Source organism: Lycium barbarum, chromosome 8 (genome assembly GCF_019175385.1).
Source record: "Lycium barbarum isolate Lr01 chromosome 8, ASM1917538v2, whole genome shotgun sequence".
NCBI classification, from domain to species: Eukaryota; Viridiplantae; Streptophyta; class Magnoliopsida; order Solanales; family Solanaceae; genus Lycium; species Lycium barbarum.
This window is the reverse complement of record NC_083344.1, coordinates 119,574,047-119,593,703: the sequence shown is the minus strand read 5'-3', so window position 1 is coordinate 119,593,703 and position 19,657 is coordinate 119,574,047. Positions and strand designations below refer to the sequence as shown.

Genomic DNA, 19,657 nt, shown 5'->3' with positions numbered 1-19,657 from the left:
GCCACTAAACCTAAAAATTCCTACCCATTGCATTAATATCCTAGTTAACCCATTTTTGAGCCGTAACTTTGTTTTTCTTTTTCATTACAACCTTGTAACAGGCCCTATTCCTTTTGCCCTTGTTTAACCACCTTTTTGCATCCTATCTCCCTAAGCAAATGGAATACGCTACAATTGGCTAAGCGCTTAAGTTTGGGGGTGGTAGCTAAAAAAAAATGTATATGTAGATATTTGTGTAGAGAAAGGTGTGAATAATGGTTGTGATGTAAGAAATAAATGGAAAACTAATAATAATAATAATAATAATAATAATAATAATAATAATAATAATAATAATAATAATAATAATAATAATAATAATAATAATAATAATAATAATAATGATATTGTCAATAGGAGGCACGAATTGGCAGATAATGCTTAAATGCTGAAGAAGGAATGGATTAGGTGAAGGAAGCGTATTCGAAAATGCTTAGGGAGACGTCAAGTCACTCTTACCCAAATTTCACCCTACCTTAACCCCGAACCTAAACTATGACCCGCAAGTCCTAATTGATTTTGAACAAAGTGTGTTTATATTAGTGGAGAAATACTTAAAGGGCAAGCTTACGGCACCACATTTTTTGTACTTGTACATTTTCTTTTCTGAGTGTGAGTGGTTCTCTCCTTACTCATGTTTTGTCCCAGTTGCTATTCATGAATATGTGTGTGTGGGACTTTCTTTGGTCTTATTGTGAGGGCATGTGGATTACTAGGCTCAATGAGAGAATTACTTCATAACGCCTCATTTGAAGCTGTTTCTTTTAAAGATAGAATAACATTGTATCATCAAGTGCATTAGTTGGTTAATGCTCGCCTATTGAGGAAAGGCACCATGTCTCGCAACAAGAGGGAGGGGAACTCGTATTTTGAACAATTATGTTTTGGCTGATCGCGAACATCATTATAGTACTTAGCAATTGGCATATATGGTAGTTCTGTTTTAAATGCTTGAGGACAAGCAAAAGTTTAAGTTTGGGGGTGTTGATGAGTCGTGAAATTACGGCTCATTCGACGCCAATTACTTAGTCTTTTGTAAATCCCCAAGTGCTTTTGAAGTCGTTTCTCGTGTTTTTGTGTCAATTTGTAGAATAACATGTGCCGGAAGCAACTTGAAGCAATTTGAAGCAAAATGAAGTAAAATGAATCAAAAATCCAGCAGAACTGAACAATGGCACCACCTGCGAATCGCAGGTACCACATGCGAGTCGCAGGTGGTGCAGCACCTGTTGACAGAGAGGACCAAATAAGACACCACATGTGACACCACATGCGACACCACCTGTGAGTCGCAGGTGTAACATGCGAATCGCGTCTGGTGTCACGGATGCTGCTCAACAAATAACTGAAGATGCGACACTTGCGATGGTCTGGTGAAACATGCGATTCGCGGGTTGAACATGCGACACTATGTGCGAATCGCACCCTATGCGCAGGGGCATTTTCGTCTGGAAATTGTTCCCGTTTTGGACATGCTATAAATAGGTTTGCTAGGGTTTTGGTTTATTTTATCCTGCAGTTTTTGGCATAGACTCTTGTGGAGTCATTTACTGTTGGTTGTTGAAGCATTTAAGAGATTTCTTTTGGCTTTGTCACCTTTTTCATCCAACACTTTTGTAAGATTTATGAATACATTTTACTTGATTGATTTACTTGTAATGAATATTAGTAGCTAATCTTTCAGCTAAGGTTGTGGGATCCAATGTGTTAGTTATGTGATTGGGTTTCATATTCATACTATATTTATATGCTAATGGTGTTTTCTATTAACTCTTCAAGCATCAATGTCTTGTGATGGTGTACAACATTACTTGTGCCTTAATACCATTACTTTGCTTGGAAAAGAAAGTAGAGGTTAGGAAAAGAGTTAATAGCAACAATGTGGGTCATTAAATCCATCTAATAGCTTGACCTAGGAATAGGAAAGCTAGTTGAGGCTACATGGGTGCTCTCTTGTAAACATCCTAGGGCTTGGAAAAGCTTAGGATGAAATTTGCTGATTTAGTTGGAAAACTTTTGGCAAGAATCGCGTGACTCTTGGCTTAGTGCACCTAGGCATATAAATAAGTTGAATTGATACCCAAACGCAGTACTCTCCATTGGAACCACAACCTTAGTCCCATTTATCAATTATTTACATCTTATAAACATTCTCAGTTTTAATGAACAAACAACAATCAAACTTTTATTATATTTCCTTTCCTCTTGAAATATAGACTAATAGTCGGGTGTTACAATTATCGAGTATATTTCTTCATTGTATTCCCTGTGGGATCGACCCCGACTCATAGTTGGGTAAAATATATTGCATAAAACCATGTACACTTTCTCTTTGAGGAGTGTATTTGGACATTATCAGTGGCCGCTGTAGCGGACCTAACAAAATGATTTCCTCCGCTGTGGCGAGCCTGGTCCCGCTATAGCGCAAGCACTACAACAGTCTAGTGTTCGCCATAGCGGACACCCTAATTCCCGCTTGGCCGTGGCGGCGAAAGATCTGCCGCTACAGTGATCCCACCGCAGGGGTGCCGCTGAGCCAGTAAGCTCTCGCTAATTTCACCAGTTTTTCACTCAACCACACAACACTTCATCCGAGGCCTCACAAACACAAACAAAACATGCACATTAATGTAAAAATACCATATGGACTCACCTGTGGCCTCAAAATTTCCAACGGAGGTCTAATTTCCTGCGTCCCCCCCCCCCCCCCCCCCCAAATGAACTCGACACCACAAAACAATAATCACAAACAAGCCAAATTTTTAGTTCTTAGACTTCTACATTTGACTTTCCATTAGCTCTCTCTGCCCTTGGAAGGGTTCTATTTGGTAGAGTGATCGTAGATTTTCCATAACGACCGGGAGGGTTGTTACAATATTTAACTCTTAAGCAAACTTATTGGATGCATAAATATTAGTGAATATTTGAATATACAATTATAATAGAAGGACTATATATTGAACATTTCAGCCAATAAGAAAAAAAAAATGAATATTTCAATATTTTAAAAGTAACTAGTATTAGTATAACATAACTGCGGATAATATGTAAAGCATATTAATTATTTTTAAATAATGATTTAGCTTCAATTTAAATTAGAAAAAATGTCATTAATGTTATGATCTATTACAATTTTAATAACTTAAAAATTATCATAAATCTAATTAACTTTAACAGTTACGAATTTAATATAACTAAAATAGGAGCACAAAGACTAACAATATCATAATTCAATATCAAAAAAACGTATTACATGTGAGTTTTAGTTATAGTTTAAATAGCTGTGGAATTACAGTCATCGATAAATTAGTAGACTTAATCTTTCTTGCTAAATACTTTAATTATTTTTTGACAAACATATCAGAATATCATTTATTTTCATGAAAATAGTTTATTGTTCTATTCTATATATCTAATGTAACGTTCATAATTATAATTTTTTGGTCTTCTATACAGGTAATTATAATTGGCCCCTTTTAGCCATAATTGTTACTACATTTATTTGCACTTATAGTGCTTGTATATAAAAAGTAAATAAATAAAGCAAAACAAGAAATGTAGAGATTATAAAAAACAAGACAGGAATGAAATTGGCCAAGCCAACTCCAAATTTCAAATATTCCTCTTCAAAGCCCAACCACCCCCCACCTTCTTTTTTTTTTTTCCGCTGCGTTTCTAAATTCCTTTACCTTCAGTTTTTACCACTGCAATTCTCTATCTGTCATTGCCCGGAAAAATCCTAGTATTTTGATCAAACAATCGATTATATTAGTAAACTCCATTATGGCATGTTTCTAATAAAATTTAATACTTTCATTATTTGTCAAATTAGTTGATATTGGTATCATATACCTGTTAAATGCTATGTTATCTAGATCTTTCTCATGTACATTTGTTGTGTCTTTTGCTTCACAATTGCTGTAGAAATGCCTTGTTGTTCTCGATACGCGGGCATCCTGTGGTAATAATTTGGTTAAACCTCAAGATTTTCTTGATTCTTTAATCTTTTTTCCTAATTTTATTTGGTCATAATCTTTTCTAATATTTTTTCTCAGGTTAAAATGATCAAGAAGATTGAAGATAGTGGAGTTGACACAATGAAAACAAGGTGGGTAAGTTCAAGAAAATTACAAGACACTTTTTTTCTTTATTATATTATATATAATTATTTTTTATGTGAACTTCGTCTGCAGCATTTTTGAAGGGATTGAGAGTAATTATTGACAACAACATACTTGACTTGCGTAGAGTGGTTTCACATCGAGATCACTCATATAGTGCTTTGTTGCCGAACTTATTCTAGAAGAATTCGAATTAGGAGTGATCTCGATGTAGTTAGATGTTGAAACTATTGTCGTTTATGATTTAGTTAGGTTTAAATTTTACTTGGGAGAGAACAAATCGTTTAATTTGACATTATTTAATTTGTTCACAATACTTGTATATTATTACTTTGTTCTTTGGTTACGGTATTAAAAAGCGGTTATATTTCACGCTCGTAAAGGCTGACAATTTTGGTCAATATCAATAAACTTTATGACATTTAAGAAATGTCGTATCCAGATTTACAAGAAAGTCAAAAACATTAATGTGAAATTTTTAAAAAAATTGCAAAAGTCACATTAAATTTTTTAACATTTCAATTAATATTACTTTCCAAATATACAACATTTGATGAAATGTAAATTGAATGTCGATAAACAAATTTATGACATTTAAACAGCTTAATATGACATTTATATAATGTCGTCGTATCTCTATTTTCTTGTAGTGGCAAAGAGTAAACCAGCTAAAAGATTAGTAACCAAATGCGTTACTTGATTCAATGCAAATAGTCATTAATAAGTATTTATCTATCTAACCAACACCCTCCCATATATATATAAGCTTGTGTTTTGATTCGATATTTGTTGAAGTAAGAAAATTATGGCAGAAAAAAGTAACTTTCGAGAACATGTTTTTAGCGCCATCTCAAATTCGAAATGTTGGATTCTTACCACTGCCTGTAGCAATGAGTAATCTAGACTTCTATTGAAGTATTTCAGCAAAGGAAATGAAGTAGTATGACTACTTCCACCAGATTTTCTACCATGAAAATATGACAGTTCACCGGCTTCTAGACAAACTAAAGTAGCTGCATTCCCAAAATTCATCTAGAGAAGATATTTAAGACAAAATTAAAAAAACACTTCATCATAAAGTTTTTAAAAGGTCTGCATTAAAACTTAGGAGTATAATATAAAGTCATATAAGGACTCTAGTAAATCCATCATAATGAAGGTAAATAGAGATAGTCTATTCTGCGATAAAGCAGAAATGTGAATCTCCATGCAGACAAGGAGACGAGGGTCGCCGTATAGCAACCCAGGTTACTCTATTACCTAACTTAACTAAACCTCCACGAAACCTCTATCTTCACTAAAGATAAAAACATCACAGCAGCATTGCTCAGTTGACCGCTACTTCTGCAGAAAGAAAACTTGGGTGATGCGACTCTTGGCTGGAAACTTTAGCCTTAGAGAGCTTGAGCACCTCAACAGCTTCCTCCACCTTGGTCACCAGAGATTCTGGTGACTCCAACAATAATAGTAGCTCAGCGTTGTCCATCTCCAAGAGCATTCCAGTTATCTTCGCAGCAAGCTCGGGCTGCAGAAACCATGTAACTTCAGTTATTAAGATGGCTTTGCTAAGACCACTAACTAAGGTTAGACTGGTTGTAAATAAGAAACAAGAGTATAAGACTATACAGCTTCAAGGAGCTTCTTGACAGATCACCAAACTAAGAGATTAGTTTGTGATGGATTTAAGTGTTACTCCAATCTATTGGTTCTGGTTAAAAGAACCAATAAACTAGCAGCACTCTTAAAATTATTTGGCATATCAGCAATACAGAGAGTAGCTATTATACAAGAAAGAAATTCACCTTATGTTGACTGACAAGAGGATAAAGGTGCTCTCCAAGTATCTGTTTCTGCTGCTCAGGAGCAGCAGCAGCAAGCAAGGTACTCAGCATTTCAGATCCTTCAGCAGCTGATCCAACAGTGGCGGAACCAGCATTTGATGCAAAAGATCCTTTGGTCATGTCACGAGCGCGACCATTGGGCACATATTTGACTGGCCCACCACGCTACAAGCATGCAAAATTTCGGGAGTATTTAGTGATACTTATGCCGGCCACCAATCAAGCAAATACTTTACAATTTTTTCGAATAATTCTTACTAGGTTAAGCTATTCAATAACAGTAGGAGTTTGTAGCTTATATGTTCACAACTAAAGTTTAAGCCCCTTATCTTTAAAGTTTAAAACAAAGTTCTCCAAAATTATAAACGGCAACACCAGCTCTTATCTTTTTAAATGTAGTATAAGGTTTTTTAAGTGATTATAAAAGGAAATATAAGTATCAATTTACTAGACGAAAGAATTCTAATCGATAATAGAAGATATTAACACGCAGCTATCTCATGCAGATGCCCTCTTCACTCCAACAGGAGAAAGGAGGATTCATAGCAAACCCCCAGCTTAACTGTCTTAAACAAAACGACCTATCGCCACATCATGCCTAAGACTAGAGGACAACAAAGTTAATGATAATCCAGACCAGTGAGTGCAAGGGCTATACAAAGTGTTCAAAGCTTTTGTAAAAAACTATACTATCAACACCAAAAATCATGAATAGCTACACAAAATTGAGAATGGAATATCTTTATGCTTCTTTGAAGAAATAAATTCTCCACCTGAACTATGAATTTAAACATAACTGATCCCTTTCCACCTAAATGCAAGCTCATAATTTATGGAAGCTTCAAATGTCAAACTTTTGATGATAAAACAATTTCAACGTAATAATTCTAAGATGGAACTTTTGAAAACCTCTGTTGTATAACCAATTCACTAATATTTGGATATCAAAGATTTCAATTTATGTAAAATAGATAAGGAGGTTCAACCACCTGAAAATTGGTAGATTCTTTCGATGACACTGCTGATTGACCTGATTGCTGCGCATTGGTCACGTTTGAAGCTGGCATATGCCCATTCATCCTTCCCCTGTTCTGCCGGTGCTGTCGAGAAGCATTAGGGATCTGAAAAATAAGATGCAAGCTGTAACTTTCTTCGTGACAAGTCCAAACTATAGCATGTCAATTCAGTTTAACATGGGTAGTGCTGCTAACACGATAAATATATGTGCATTCAATTATGAACCCAATCGACCATAAAAAAAATAAAAAAATTCAAGAAGTGGAGAAAGTACAGATGCCAAGTGCTGTGACTGTTTACAAGGACTAACCATGGGAACTGGAGAAGGTTGAAAGGCAGGTCTGGCGGTGTTTGTGAACCCATTAGTGCCCCAACCTGGCCTCATACCGAGAGCCTGATACATCATCCCAGGTCGTGTTGGCAACTGAGGAACAACACCAGGGGTTGGGTAGTAAAGAGGAGGATATGCACCAGGAAACATAGCTGAAGGTCCTGTTAGCCCGGCAATCCGTTGTGCATAATATAGTTGTAGTTGGGCCTGTCTTTCCTCTTTCCTTTGAGCAATAGCCACATATAACGGCTTTCGGTGCAACATAAGTCCTGTGAAACATATTACAAACAATAAAGCTCATATAACAGGACCTGTAACTCTCAACTATTGAGAACTTTGAGGGCATAGTTCTACAACACTAGCATATCATACAGTGTAATCACTTAATGACGAATTGGATACTAAAAGATCATGACACCTATTTAATCATATGACATTTAAATCACTCAATTCAAGAATGGAAATTGTCTGTACATTGAAGAGTAGGTGAAGAATGCGAAAGAGGAAACACACAAGAAAATAGACTTTCCAAAATTGAAGCACCTTTATTGGGTGACAACTGTACTGATGCAAGCATGGGGTGATATAAAAACATAAACATATATTTTGACCAATAGTATACGCAGGCCTGGCCTGACTCCTCTATCAATAAACATATATTCCTGAATTCTATTGGTGCTCATAAAAATCACAGGGAAGAAATAAAAGATTGAAGCATGTGACATCAGAATTTATGGTGCATGCTACCTCGTATGAATTCAAATTCAGCGCCTAGTTATTCACTGTGATCTGGAGCATATTAAAAGATTTAAGTCTCACCGTGAAAAGCGCTCACGGCTTTATAGGCCTCCTCTGCTGTGGAAAAGCATACAAATCCAAAACCCTTACTCACACCTTTCTCATCTTGCATAATTTTCACAGAAGTAATTGTGCCGCATTGGCCAAACAGTTCGCGCAGCTCATTATCAGAGACATCATCATCAATATTCTTGACATACACATTTGAACCCTGAAATGATAATTCAAGTATTTTCATAAATAGATCATAAATAATTATTTCTGTTTTTGTTATTATGAAATGAGAATAAGTACCTGGTATTTCATTATTTGTTCTTTCCTTCTCTCCTCAAACAGGCGCTTCAGAAGTTGTTCGCGCTCTGCTTTCTTTTGTGCTCTGGCTACATACAGGGTCTTGGAGCCTACTTAATGAATACATGTCACCACACAAAATTATAAATGGCATGGCTTCAGTCACATTTGAGAATACAACAGCATCACAAAGCCATGACTTACCAACTGATGATCCGTTCATAGCTTCCATTGCTTTCCTAGCATCATCAGGATCGTCAAAGTTCACAAATCCAAAACCTTTTGAACCTCCATTCTCATCTTTTGAAATGACCAAGCTAATAATCTTCCCAAACCCAGAGAACTTTTCTCTAAGATGCTCTTCTGAGATGTCAAGGTCCAGGTTCTTGAAGTACAAATTTGTATATTTAGCATCAGGATTGGGCAAAATCCGGTCAGTCTTTTTGACAAACTTACCAACATACCTATGCCATCAATGTTACAAGATATATAAATACATAGACTAAGATAAGAAGCGGGCAAGCATAAAAATAATTGATTCATCTAAGGTCATCATAATTGCAATATGGAAAGCTAGATGATTGCAACGAATATGGAAATGGTCATACATCTGCTTGTCTACAACCATGGTCCCATTAAGCTTCTCAATAGCAGCACTCGCGGACTCCTCCGACCCAAACTGAACAAAGCCATATCCTTTACTCTTTCCATCCTCAGAAGTGACAACTTTACAAGATAAGATATTTCCAAACTTTTGAAACATTTCTTGAAGCTTCAGGTTGTCAACTGTATCACTTAAATTCTGTAATATTACAATTGGATGTACAAATCAAAATAGAGAACCTGTTAAGATATCAAATCAATTGAATACTATTCACTCAGTCAAAGGACAATGATACCTTGATGAAAACGTTTCCTTTTCCACTACGTCTCGCATCAGGGTCACGCAGAGACCAACTAACCCTCATAACTTTCCCATTGAGAATGGAGTTATTTTTCACCTCAATAGCGCGTATAGCTGCTCATATTTTTCAGAAAAAACAAGAAGCCTTCCAAGTCAAAAGTCAATCCATGCAGTATTTCCAAAAAAGGTCAATCATATACAACAAAATTTCATACAAGACAAAACTAATTAAACAGCATTATCGTTGTCCCTAAAATATTGTTGGTCCAATAAATGGAAGTGTTATAAATGCTTAAATGGAAGTGTTATAAATACTAAGCACAACGAAGTTCCTGAGCAGATATCAAATGGCAGGAAAAAACAACAATGATAATCAGCCATCAGTGAGAAAACTTAAATAGCACATTGAACACAATCACAAAAGGTTAGCTCATGCTTGGACTTCAAAATCGCAGGTCAGATCATATCCACTTATCCACAACATTTTATAAATGATACGGACTGTTAGCCCATAAAAGCAACTAAACTACAGTTGATGAAGTTTGTGTTGATAGAGTCTCTCAACTTTCCAAAAAGGACAAAGCAATTAGATGACAAAAGCAATTACTCAAAAATTATTAACAGGACTTAGATTTGGAATCACTAAGACCATCCAATGTCTATCTTTTCCTCACTTTCAGACAGTCGGATTTATTCTATTGATACATTTATTTAAATAACAGCTAAAAATCACAAAAATTGTATATTTTGTCCATCAGTCATGACACAAAACTTGTATATCAGAGTCTATTCAGTTATTGATTGATCAATCATGACAAAGACTTGTATATCAGAGTCTATTCAGTTACCAATTTGATCAATCGTGACAAAAAAAAGCTTGTATATAGAATCTATTCAGTCATCCATTGATCAATCAAGACATAAAACTTGTATATCGAAGTCTACATTGTTATCGATTGATCAACCATAACACAAAACTTGTATATCAAAGTCTATAAATTTATCGATTGATCAATCAAAACACAAAAATTGTATATCAAAGTCTATAAAGTTATTGATTGATCAATCATGACATAAAACTTGTATATCGAAGTCTACATTGTTACCGATTGATCAAATATCACACAAAACTTGTATATCAAAGTCTTCTCAGCTATCGATTAATGTTAAAAAAAAAAAAAAAGGAATATCGATTGATAAATCATGACAAAAGAACTTGTATATCAGAGTTGATTCAATTATCAATTAATATAAAATAAAAAAATAAAAAACCGAAATCCTGATCAAAATTCGACTCATGCAAATCAAAAATCAAAATAAAATGAATTCAAAAACCGATCAAACAAAGCAGCATTTCTAAATCGATATAAACAAGAAATATACAACCACATAACCTATCAATCAATGCAGATACATAGCCAAAAAAAAAAAAAAGACCTTGTATGTAGAGTCTATTCACTTATCGATTGATCAATCAAATGAATTCAAATTAAAAACCGATCAAACAAAGCAGCATTTCAAAATCGATACAAACATGACATATAACCACATAACCTAAACAATCAATGCAGATACACATCAAAAAACAAAAAACAAAAACAGAAACACACACACACACACACATATATATATATATATATAGAGAGAGAGAGAGAGAGAATTATATATATAAATATATACCGTCCTGTGGAGAAACAAAGTTAACGTAGCCGTAACAGAGTGAACGTCCAGTAGATGAATCACGGCAGATTCTAACAGAAGCTAGGCTTTTAAACTCTGAAAATGCATCAAATAATTGTCCGTCTGTAACATCCTGATGAAGATCACCAACGTACAACGATGACGGAGGTGGTACAACCGCCATTAAACACACACACACACACTCTTAATTAAAAAAAATAATATAAAAAGGCGTTTCAATTGAAATTAGACAGAGAGTGAGTGAGAAGTGGTGATGTTTTTTTTGTGCTTATAAAGGAATGGGTTTTAATTGTAGATGGGAAGGTAATTAATAGGGGCAATTAAGGAAAAATTAGGGAAATCTTTTAGTATGAAAAGAGTGTGATTATTATGAGCTAATAAGTGAAGAGTGTGTGGGTTATGAAGGAATTTTGCATGGAATTTTTCCTTTTTTGGATATACTAACCAAACACTGCTTTGAAGAAGAAGGAAGTAGGTGTTTAAACGCGCGTAACTGGCGCGTTTACTGAACTTCCCGTTGCTTTAACCAATTCTGTGGATTTGAGCAATACTAGTTTTAGTCCCATTTTACACTACTAGGAATACTAATAATTATAAGTTTTTCTTCCTTGTAATTCATCTAGCATTGCTCTCTTGCTTGAGATCATTATTTTTAGTTTGTAGAAAATTTAATGTTAGATGTAAAGTGGTATATTTGATACATGTAAGTTTATTTGTTATTAATTGTGAATATTGCGTGTTTTTGTTAACGCATAACCCGTATTAACGTTAATGTTTTACGTTTATTATACTTTAAAAAAATTAAGGGGTAATAGTTTGACATAATTAGGTTTCCTAACTTTTTATTTAATTAAATGGTACTTAAAATCTAGAAATAACTAACTAAAATCTATATGGATTATATACATTTGACCAATTATTGGTAAGTTGGTAATATAAAATATGAGAAATTCTTGGTAAGTTGGTAATCAAAAAGCCTAATAAACTCTAAAGAAATTTAGTGGAAAATCTTCGTAAATCTTCATTAATGTAACTTTAATATTAATTAATTCACGTAAAATGAATTTATGTTATTGCAAACATGTATGTGTATACAATTTTATTGATTTTATCTTTACGTAACCTAGATTTTCAGCACGTCATTATTTTTGTGCATGAACGGTTACTCACAAGAGAGTCATATTTACTATAAACAAACGCGAAATCATACAGATTAATTACGTGTAGAACAAATTATTTCGGGGTATGCTCCATTTACTACATGATAATTACAAAATCTGGAAAATTCTAAAGCAATTTAGTGGAAATTCTTCGTAAATCTTCACTAACTTAACTTTAACAACGCATTAGTTAAATTCACGTGAAGTGCTTGTACATTATTATATGTATACAATTTTATTAATTTTACCTGCATGTAACCTAGTTTTCCAATATGTCGTTGTTTAATTTTGTGCATGAGCGGGTACATACATGAGTTGCACATTTATTATAAAAAAAATGAAAAATTATATAAATTAATTACGTGTTGAACAAGTTAATTTCGGGGGATGCTTTATTTATTACATGAATAATTTAATATCCTGTACTCTCTCGGACCCTATATATATGACATCTTTCGAATTTCAAGAGTCAAACGAGTTTTTCTTTAACCGTGATATTATCATACGCCTTTTAAATATGAATTGTCAATTATTGTGACTTATAGTATTTTACGTAGTTTTCGAATATCTAAATTGAATTTTGAAAAACTTCAAGATTTTATGTCAGAATTTACGATCAAAATTCAAAATTTTGGTTCTTGAGAGTACGAACTGTACCACATAATTGGTACGGGGGACTAAATGTTAATTTTTAAAAATATGTTTATTATTTGGTACATATAGTTTTATACTTATGTCTTTTTAAAAAAACCTTGAAGGACTATTATACAAATGATCCTTTTAAGATTTTATAAAATCTACACTTCAATTTATTATGCATTCCACCATCCATCAAAAGGCAAAATGACTTAAATATTTTTTTCCTCTTTTGCATATGTAACTTTGACTTTGTGAAGTTTGTTTGGTAGAAGGAACACAAAGATGAAAACAAATTAATTTAAGAAGTAAACAAATCCATAAAAGTGAATGATGAATTAAAGATGATCTTATCGCGTAGGTGTCACGCACGGTTGAAGTTACTTGAAGAAATAATAGACACGTGAGGAAGAGAGAGAAAAAAGTGGGTAACTTTGAGGTTGTGAAAAGGATTGATAATTTGGACCCTACAAATTACACCTAAAAAGACTGCTTCAAACCTCAAATACTCAAAAGGGTAATGACTTTTTAATCAATCGGCCAATATTTTTTCATAACCAGAAACTTAAGCTTATGTCCCGCCCCTTTCAACGGACACACCCAACTAACCCCCCACCCCCCCGGCAAAACCCACCCTACCTAGGATGTGGGGTCCAAAGAGCAAATGAACTACCAAATTTAAGTTTTTGAGGGAGAACAATACATAAGTAATGTATTATTTTTACAAGCTGGGAATTCATAGGAGGAGCCGAGATTTAAAGTTTATGGGATAGAGATTCTAGTTTTTTTAAGTTACAGGGTTTTAGATTAATAATTTGTACATAGTCAATGAGAATCCTTAGACAAATATGTTAAAATCAACAATGATCTGAATTTGCGGAAGAAAATAACTAGGGTTCATTGACCACATTACAACGAAGAGAGAGAGAGAAAAAGGTTCTGGAGAGTTCATCTCATTTCTTCATTGACTAAAAACTGAATCACTGTAAAAGAATCCGCTTATATATTTTGGGCCAAAATTTACATTGCTGAGTACATAAAATTTGGGCCTAAACTAAAACTGATACACATAAATAAAACAGACAACTGGGCTCGGGCCCAATACCAAATTCATGTAATCCCAACATCCCCCCTCAAGTTAGAGGGTGATAGCACATCCAACTTGCCAAGTAAGAAACGATACTGGCCACCTGTTAAACACTTGGTAAACACGTCAGCCAATTGAGAACTAGTGGAAATATGGTGAAGAGAAATAAAAACATCAACCAATTTACTGCGGATAAAATGACAGTCAACCTCAATATGCTTCGTTCGCTCATGAAATACTGGAATTTTGGCAATATGGAGAGCAGCCAAATTGTCACAGAATATAAGGTCAGGGGAGGACAAACAAAGCCCAAAATCTGCTAACAAGCGAACTAACCAAACCAATTCAGCCACCACTTTACTCATAGCACGATATTCTGCTTCGGCCGAAGATAGGGATACAACCGACTGCTTTTTGGACTTCCAACTAATCAGGCTACCCCCCAAAGAAATGCAGAAACCAGAAACAGAACGACGAGAGTCGGGACAGGAGGCCCAATCACTGTCGCAGTAACTTCGGATAGAAAAATCAGGAGCATTATTCAGGAAAATACCAACGTCAGAAGTACCACGTAAATATCTCAGTATATGCAATGCAACATCCATGTGGGGAACCCGAGGACATTTAAGGAACTGGCTAAGGTGTTGAACAGCAAAACACAAATCAGGCCGGGTGTGAGTGAGAAAGTTCAATTTACCAACTAAGCTCCGATAAGATTCAGGATTAGGCAACAATTCTCCATGGTCTGATTTGAGCTTAACACACAACTCAAGAGGAGAGGCCACGGGTGACACATCAGAACACCCAAATTCAACCAGTAAATCTGAAATAAATTTCTTTTGATGTAACAAAACACCATGTGAAACATACAGGATCTCAATGCCCAGAAAATAATTAAGGAAACCTAAATCCTTAATCTTGAATTGGTCTTCTAAAAACAGCTTAAGAGCATTAATTTCAGCGGGATCATCACAGTGAGGTATAATATCGTCCACATAGACCGCAAGAAACACAACAGAGGAGTCAGATTTCTTAATAAAGAGGGAATAATCATTCAATGAGTGAGTGTAACCCCTAGAGCAAAGAGCATGAGATAGTTTGGCATACCATTGTCTTGAAGCTTGTTGAAGCCCATAAAGAGACTTTTGTAGTTTACACACAAGGGGAGAAGTGGACTGTGAGGAAGTAGAAACCGAGAGCCCTTGAGGGAGTTTCATGTAAACCTCCTCATCCAAATCGCCACGGAGAAAAGAGTTATTAACATCTAGTTGGAATAAGGAGCATCCCTGTTTTACAGCAAAGGCAACTAAACACCGAACAATGCACATTTTAACAACAGGGGAGAAGGTCTCATGGAAATCAATGCCCTCAACTTGTGTATCACCCCTAATAACCAACATAGCCTTATACCTTTATACACTACCATCAGCTTTGTATTTAATTTTATAAACCCACTTACATCCAATGGGCTTTTTGCCTTTAGGTAATTCAACAATAGTCCAAGTCTGATTTAATTCCAATGCCTCAAATTCATTCCTCATAGCCTCTTGCCAGGCAATGCTGGCAGCAGCCTGAGTATAAGAATGAGGCTCAGTTGCAGCGGACTGAGCAGCAGTCAGGGAAGTAGTAGTGGAGCTGGAAAGGGAAGGAGGCAGTTGGACAATAAAATCAAAGAGATGGGAAGGAAGGGAGTGTTGTCTATTACTTCTCCTGGTATCTGTAGCAAGTGGAATAGCAGAAGAATGAGGGACAGAGGAAGAAGGACCCTCAGCAGAGGAGGAGAAGGGGCAGAGACAGGGTCAACAGGAAATGAGTCATCATGAAAAACATGAGTGGGTGAAGAAGAGGGTGTGGTGGAAAAATCAGGAAGATGAAAAGGAAAAATGGACTCTTGAAATGTGACATCTCGAGAAATGAAAACAGATTTAGCAGACAGATTATAAAGCTTATAACCCTTCTTGCCAAAAGGGTAACCAATGAAAACACATGGAACAGATTTCGGATCAAACTTTGTTCTATCACATTTAGGGACAGTGGCATAGCATAAACAACCAAAAGTTTTTAAGTGAGAATAAGAGGGTAATGTGCCATAAAGGACCTGGAAAGGGGTTTTATTTTGTAGAACAGTGGAAGGGAACCTATTGATTAAGTAAGTGGCAGTCAAAATGCAATCCCCCCAAAACTTTGTAGGTAATTTAGACTGAAAAAGTAAAGATCTGGAAGTTTCAAGAAGGTGCTTGTGTTTCCTTTCAACAACACCATTTTGTTGTGGTGTGTGTGAACAAGTAGTTTGGTGTACAATGCCATTATCTGAGAAAAATTGTAAGGCAGTGGTGGAAATACCAATTTCTAATGCATTGTCACTCCTAATAGTTTTTACAGAGAGGTTAAAATGGTTCTTGATCATAGAAATGAAAGCTTTTAATAAAGGAAAAGCATTACTTTTGGAGTGCATCAAATGTGTCCAGGTTGCCCTACTATGATCATCTACAATTGTAAGAAAATATTTTGCCCCAGAATATGTTTGAGTGTGGTAAGGACCCCAGGTATCTACATGGATGAGTTCAAATAAAGACTTAGACATTGTGGTGCTATGAGCAAAAGGCAATATGCCCTGCCTAGCCAATGGGCAAATAGGACACACAAAGGACTGTTTAGAAGACAACTCAGCAGATATAGAAGAAATTGTTTTCATTTTGGTAAAAGGAATGTGGCCTATTCTATGGTGCCAAAGTACATCATTTTTATTAGTATGGTGCCCATCTTTACAAGGAAGTAAGGGAACAGAATGTAAAGAAGACTTGTGTTGATCACTACCATGCATAGGAGTTACAGCCTTATTAAAAACAGGAGGAGGAACAATGGGTTAGGGAGTGCATGATGGTTGTACATTCTTTTGAAAAATAGAAACAAGAAAAACAGACTTGGAGGAGCATTGCTTTTCATGAATAAGTTTGTATAGCCCTTGGTCAAGTCTACTAAGATCCAGAAGCTTCCTCATGGAAAGGTCCTGTATCAGAAGACATGAACAAGAAGTAAACAAAACCATGCGATGATATTGTTGTATCAACTTGTGCACAGAGATCAAGTTGTACTGAAAAGAAGGAATGTATAAAACATGATGGAGAGTCAAGGAGGAATGCACAGAAACAGACCCAATGGATGTAACTTTGGCTTTATAACCATTAGGCAAGGTTACCAAATAAGGGGTAGAGAGAGGGGTAAGGTTGAATAAAATATCCTTATTAGAGGTCATGTGGTCAGTAGCTCCACTATCTATAATCCACACAACTCTACTAGTACCAGACAACATACAAGCATGAGAATCATTATTAATATAAACAGGTAAGGACACTACACTACCAGCAAAGTTAGCAGAGCCCATCAGGTTGGGTGGAGAATCAGTTTGGGTAGCAGGACTGATTTGAGCCTGTTGGAGCAGGTTCATGAGTTAAGAGAACTGACTCAGAGACAGGCCAGGTATGGAAGAGCCCATATCTCCTGAAACACCAGTAGAACTAGTTGTAGCTTTAGGAGCAGTATCATCATGAGGCAACTAACCCCATCTCTGAAGAGGATCTGGAGGCTCAACATCACCACTCACATTTGCAGCCACCTTTCTCCCTTTAAAAAACTTATGGTTTTGTGGATAACCATGGAGTTTATAGCACCTATCAATTGTATGACCAGGTTTCTTGCAATACCGACAAGTAATATTGAAGTCGACCTTCTGATTATATTGCCTAGGTGGAATAGGTGGTTGATAGGGAGGCTGTGGTGATCTAGCGTTGAAGTTTGGTTTAGTATTGAGATTTGCATTAAAAGAGTCAGAATCAGGATTCAGCATAGGGGTGAAGTGCACTTGTCGTTGGTTCTCATCTTGGAGAAGAATATTATAAGCATCATCAAGAGAAGGGAGAGGATGCATCATAAGCAGATTACTTCTAACACCCACGTATACGTCATTCAAACCCATGAGAAATTGGTAAAGTTTATTCTCCTCATCATCTTTTTCAATCCCAGATTTAGCAGCACAAGTGCATTCCTTTCCATGACTCTTACGCATTGCCCCCAGTTCATCCCAAGACTTTTTAAGTTTGTTAAAATAGGAAGTAATATCAAGAGAACCCTGCTGTATAGAATCCAATTCCTTTTTTATTTCAAATATTTTAGTTCTATTTACAGTTCCATATCGACGCTCCAATTGTTTCCATATACTCTTAGCAGTGTCTGAGTACTGGACACTCTCAGCAATGGTTGGTGAGATAGAACTTGTCAACTATGATATTACCATATTGTTGACTCTATCCCATTGACGAATCTTAGCCGGATTATCATTGGAAGATGGTTTAGGACATGAACCGTCCACAAGTCCAATCTTATTTTTAGCAGAGAGAGACATTGTCATACCTCTCTTCCAACCCCCATAACCAGACCCAGAAAATGGAGTACTAACAAGGCATGTACCAGGAATATCAGAAGAGTGGATGAAAAGAGGACTTGTAGACTCAGGGACGGAAGTCGTGGCATTATTACCATCATTACTAGTGTGCACCATTTTTATTCGATGATAATGAAACAAATATACAGAAAACAATTACAAATCACTCAAATTAATAGGGAAGTGGAATTTATAGGTGAAACCACGATTACCGCACCTCTAGAGTCACAAAATCACCAAAATCAACACAGAAAATTAGGGAAATTAGGGTTACCGCACTTCTTCTCTTAACTCGAAGAAGAAAAGCCTTGAATCAATGGTAAAATCTACGAATTGCACTTCAAAAGACGAACAGGAATGCTCCTTCAACAAAAATCAATGTCGCGAATGAAGAATAACAACAGAATCTTCTAAAATCTACGAATCGTGCCTCAAAATACGAAGAGAAATGCTTCGTCAACAGAAGTTCATATCGCGAAAGAAGGATAGTAACAAAATCGTCGAACTGAAAGACGAGGGTAACATCGATCGAAAGGTCTGACCCAGATCTATCAAATCCCTCGCTCTGATACCATGTTAAAATCAACAATGATCTGAATTTGCGGAAGAAAATAACTAGGGTTCATTGACCACATTACAATGAAGAGAGAGAGAAAAAGGTTCTGGAGAGTTCATCTCATTTCTTCATTGACTAAAAACTGAATCACTGTACAAAGAATCCGCTTATATATTTTGGGCCAGAATTTACATTGCTCAGCACATAAAATTTGGGCCTAAACTAAAATTGATACACATAAATAAAACAGACAACTGGGCTCGGGCCCAATACCAAATTCATGTAATCCCAACAAAATATACATCTGGATCAAAATTTATTAGGTCGGTCGGACCCGTAATCAATACACTGGCTACACTCCTAGCTCGAATAGTCTGGATTGTAGATAATTATGCAAGAATTAATAATATAGATATTATAGTGTATTAATTGTTAATGTAAAAAGTTATGTATGAATTTATTTCTTACTGGATACAACTTAGTTTGATATAATGGAAATGAGTATTTATTGTGCAATTTAAAATTACTTTTATAAAAAACTAAAAGTTTACTTACTATTATGAGGTTTGTTGGTTTTGTCACTTTAGTGCTTTTTATCGGTTTATTGTTGAAACGTGCGGTTTTATTTCATATTTTATCACGCATAACTTAAGCATGTGTAATCAATTAATTATAGGATTTAGATCCATAAATAATTTGGAATATTATATTTAAAATATATTAGTCCAAATAAA

General features: G+C 35.5%; 2 protein-coding genes and 1 long non-coding RNA gene across 4 annotated transcripts; 1 reads left to right on the top strand and 2 right to left on the bottom strand.

Moving 5' to 3' along the window:
- Positions 1 to 3,687: 3,687 nt before the first annotated feature.
- Positions 3,688 to 4,523, top strand: LOC132605356 (uncharacterized). The gene is made up of 3 exons (XR_009569156.1): positions 3,688 to 4,000; positions 4,095 to 4,147; positions 4,233 to 4,523. It is a non-coding gene; the product is annotated as an uncharacterized LOC132605356 (long non-coding RNA).
- Positions 4,524 to 5,235: 712 nt separating this feature from the next.
- LOC132606930 (polyadenylate-binding protein 7-like) lies at positions 5,236 to 11,394 on the bottom strand. Of its 2 annotated transcripts, none has more exons than XM_060320611.1 (10): positions 11,023 to 11,394; positions 9,338 to 9,456; positions 9,047 to 9,240; positions 8,643 to 8,902; positions 8,442 to 8,551; positions 8,169 to 8,358; positions 7,329 to 7,618; positions 6,991 to 7,122; positions 5,963 to 6,166; positions 5,236 to 5,685 (listed from the first exon to the last, which is right to left on the bottom strand). In XM_060320611.1, exons 1-10 carry the CDS (start codon positions 11,204 to 11,206, stop codon positions 5,488 to 5,490), a joined length of 1,881 nt encoding a protein of 626 aa, XP_060176594.1. In that variant the 5' UTR covers positions 11,207 to 11,394; the 3' UTR covers positions 5,236 to 5,487. The 2 variants fall into 2 exon arrangements, with proteins under 2 accessions (XP_060176594.1, XP_060176595.1); XM_060320612.1 differs by having other exon boundaries at positions 8,442 to 8,548; positions 11,023 to 11,393.
- A 6,088-nt stretch (positions 11,395 to 17,482) lies between these two features.
- On the bottom strand, positions 17,483 to 18,484 carry LOC132608225 (uncharacterized). The gene is made up of 2 exons (XM_060322287.1): positions 18,218 to 18,484; positions 17,483 to 18,163 (listed from the first exon to the last, which is right to left on the bottom strand). Exons 1-2 carry the CDS (start codon positions 18,482 to 18,484, stop codon positions 17,483 to 17,485), a joined length of 948 nt encoding a protein of 315 aa, XP_060178270.1.
- Positions 18,485 to 19,657: the final 1,173 nt, after the last annotated feature.

What these genes read in the sequence shown, in the direction of transcription:
- LOC132606930 (XM_060320611.1), bottom strand. Translation starts at nt 11,206, where the DNA reads ATGGCGGTTGTACCACCTCCGTCATCGTTGTACGTTGGTGATCTTCAT. An exon ending in CTTTGTTTCTCCACAGGACG is followed by an intron (nt 9,457 to 11,022) that starts GTATATATTTAT and finishes AAATATGAGCAG; the next exon opens with CTATACGCGCTATTGAGGTG. An exon ending in AAGAATCTACCAATTTTCAG is followed by an intron (nt 6,167 to 6,990) that starts GTGGTTGAACCT and finishes GCATGCTTGTAG; the next exon opens with CGTGGTGGGCCAGTCAAATA.
- LOC132608225 (XM_060322287.1), bottom strand. Translation starts at nt 18,484, where the DNA reads ATGGTGCACACTAGTAATGATGGTAATAATGCCACGACTTCCGTCCCT. An exon ending in GGGATAGAGTCAACAATATG is followed by an intron (nt 18,164 to 18,217) that starts GTAATATCATAG and finishes GAGAGTGTCCAG; the next exon opens with TACTCAGACACTGCTAAGAG.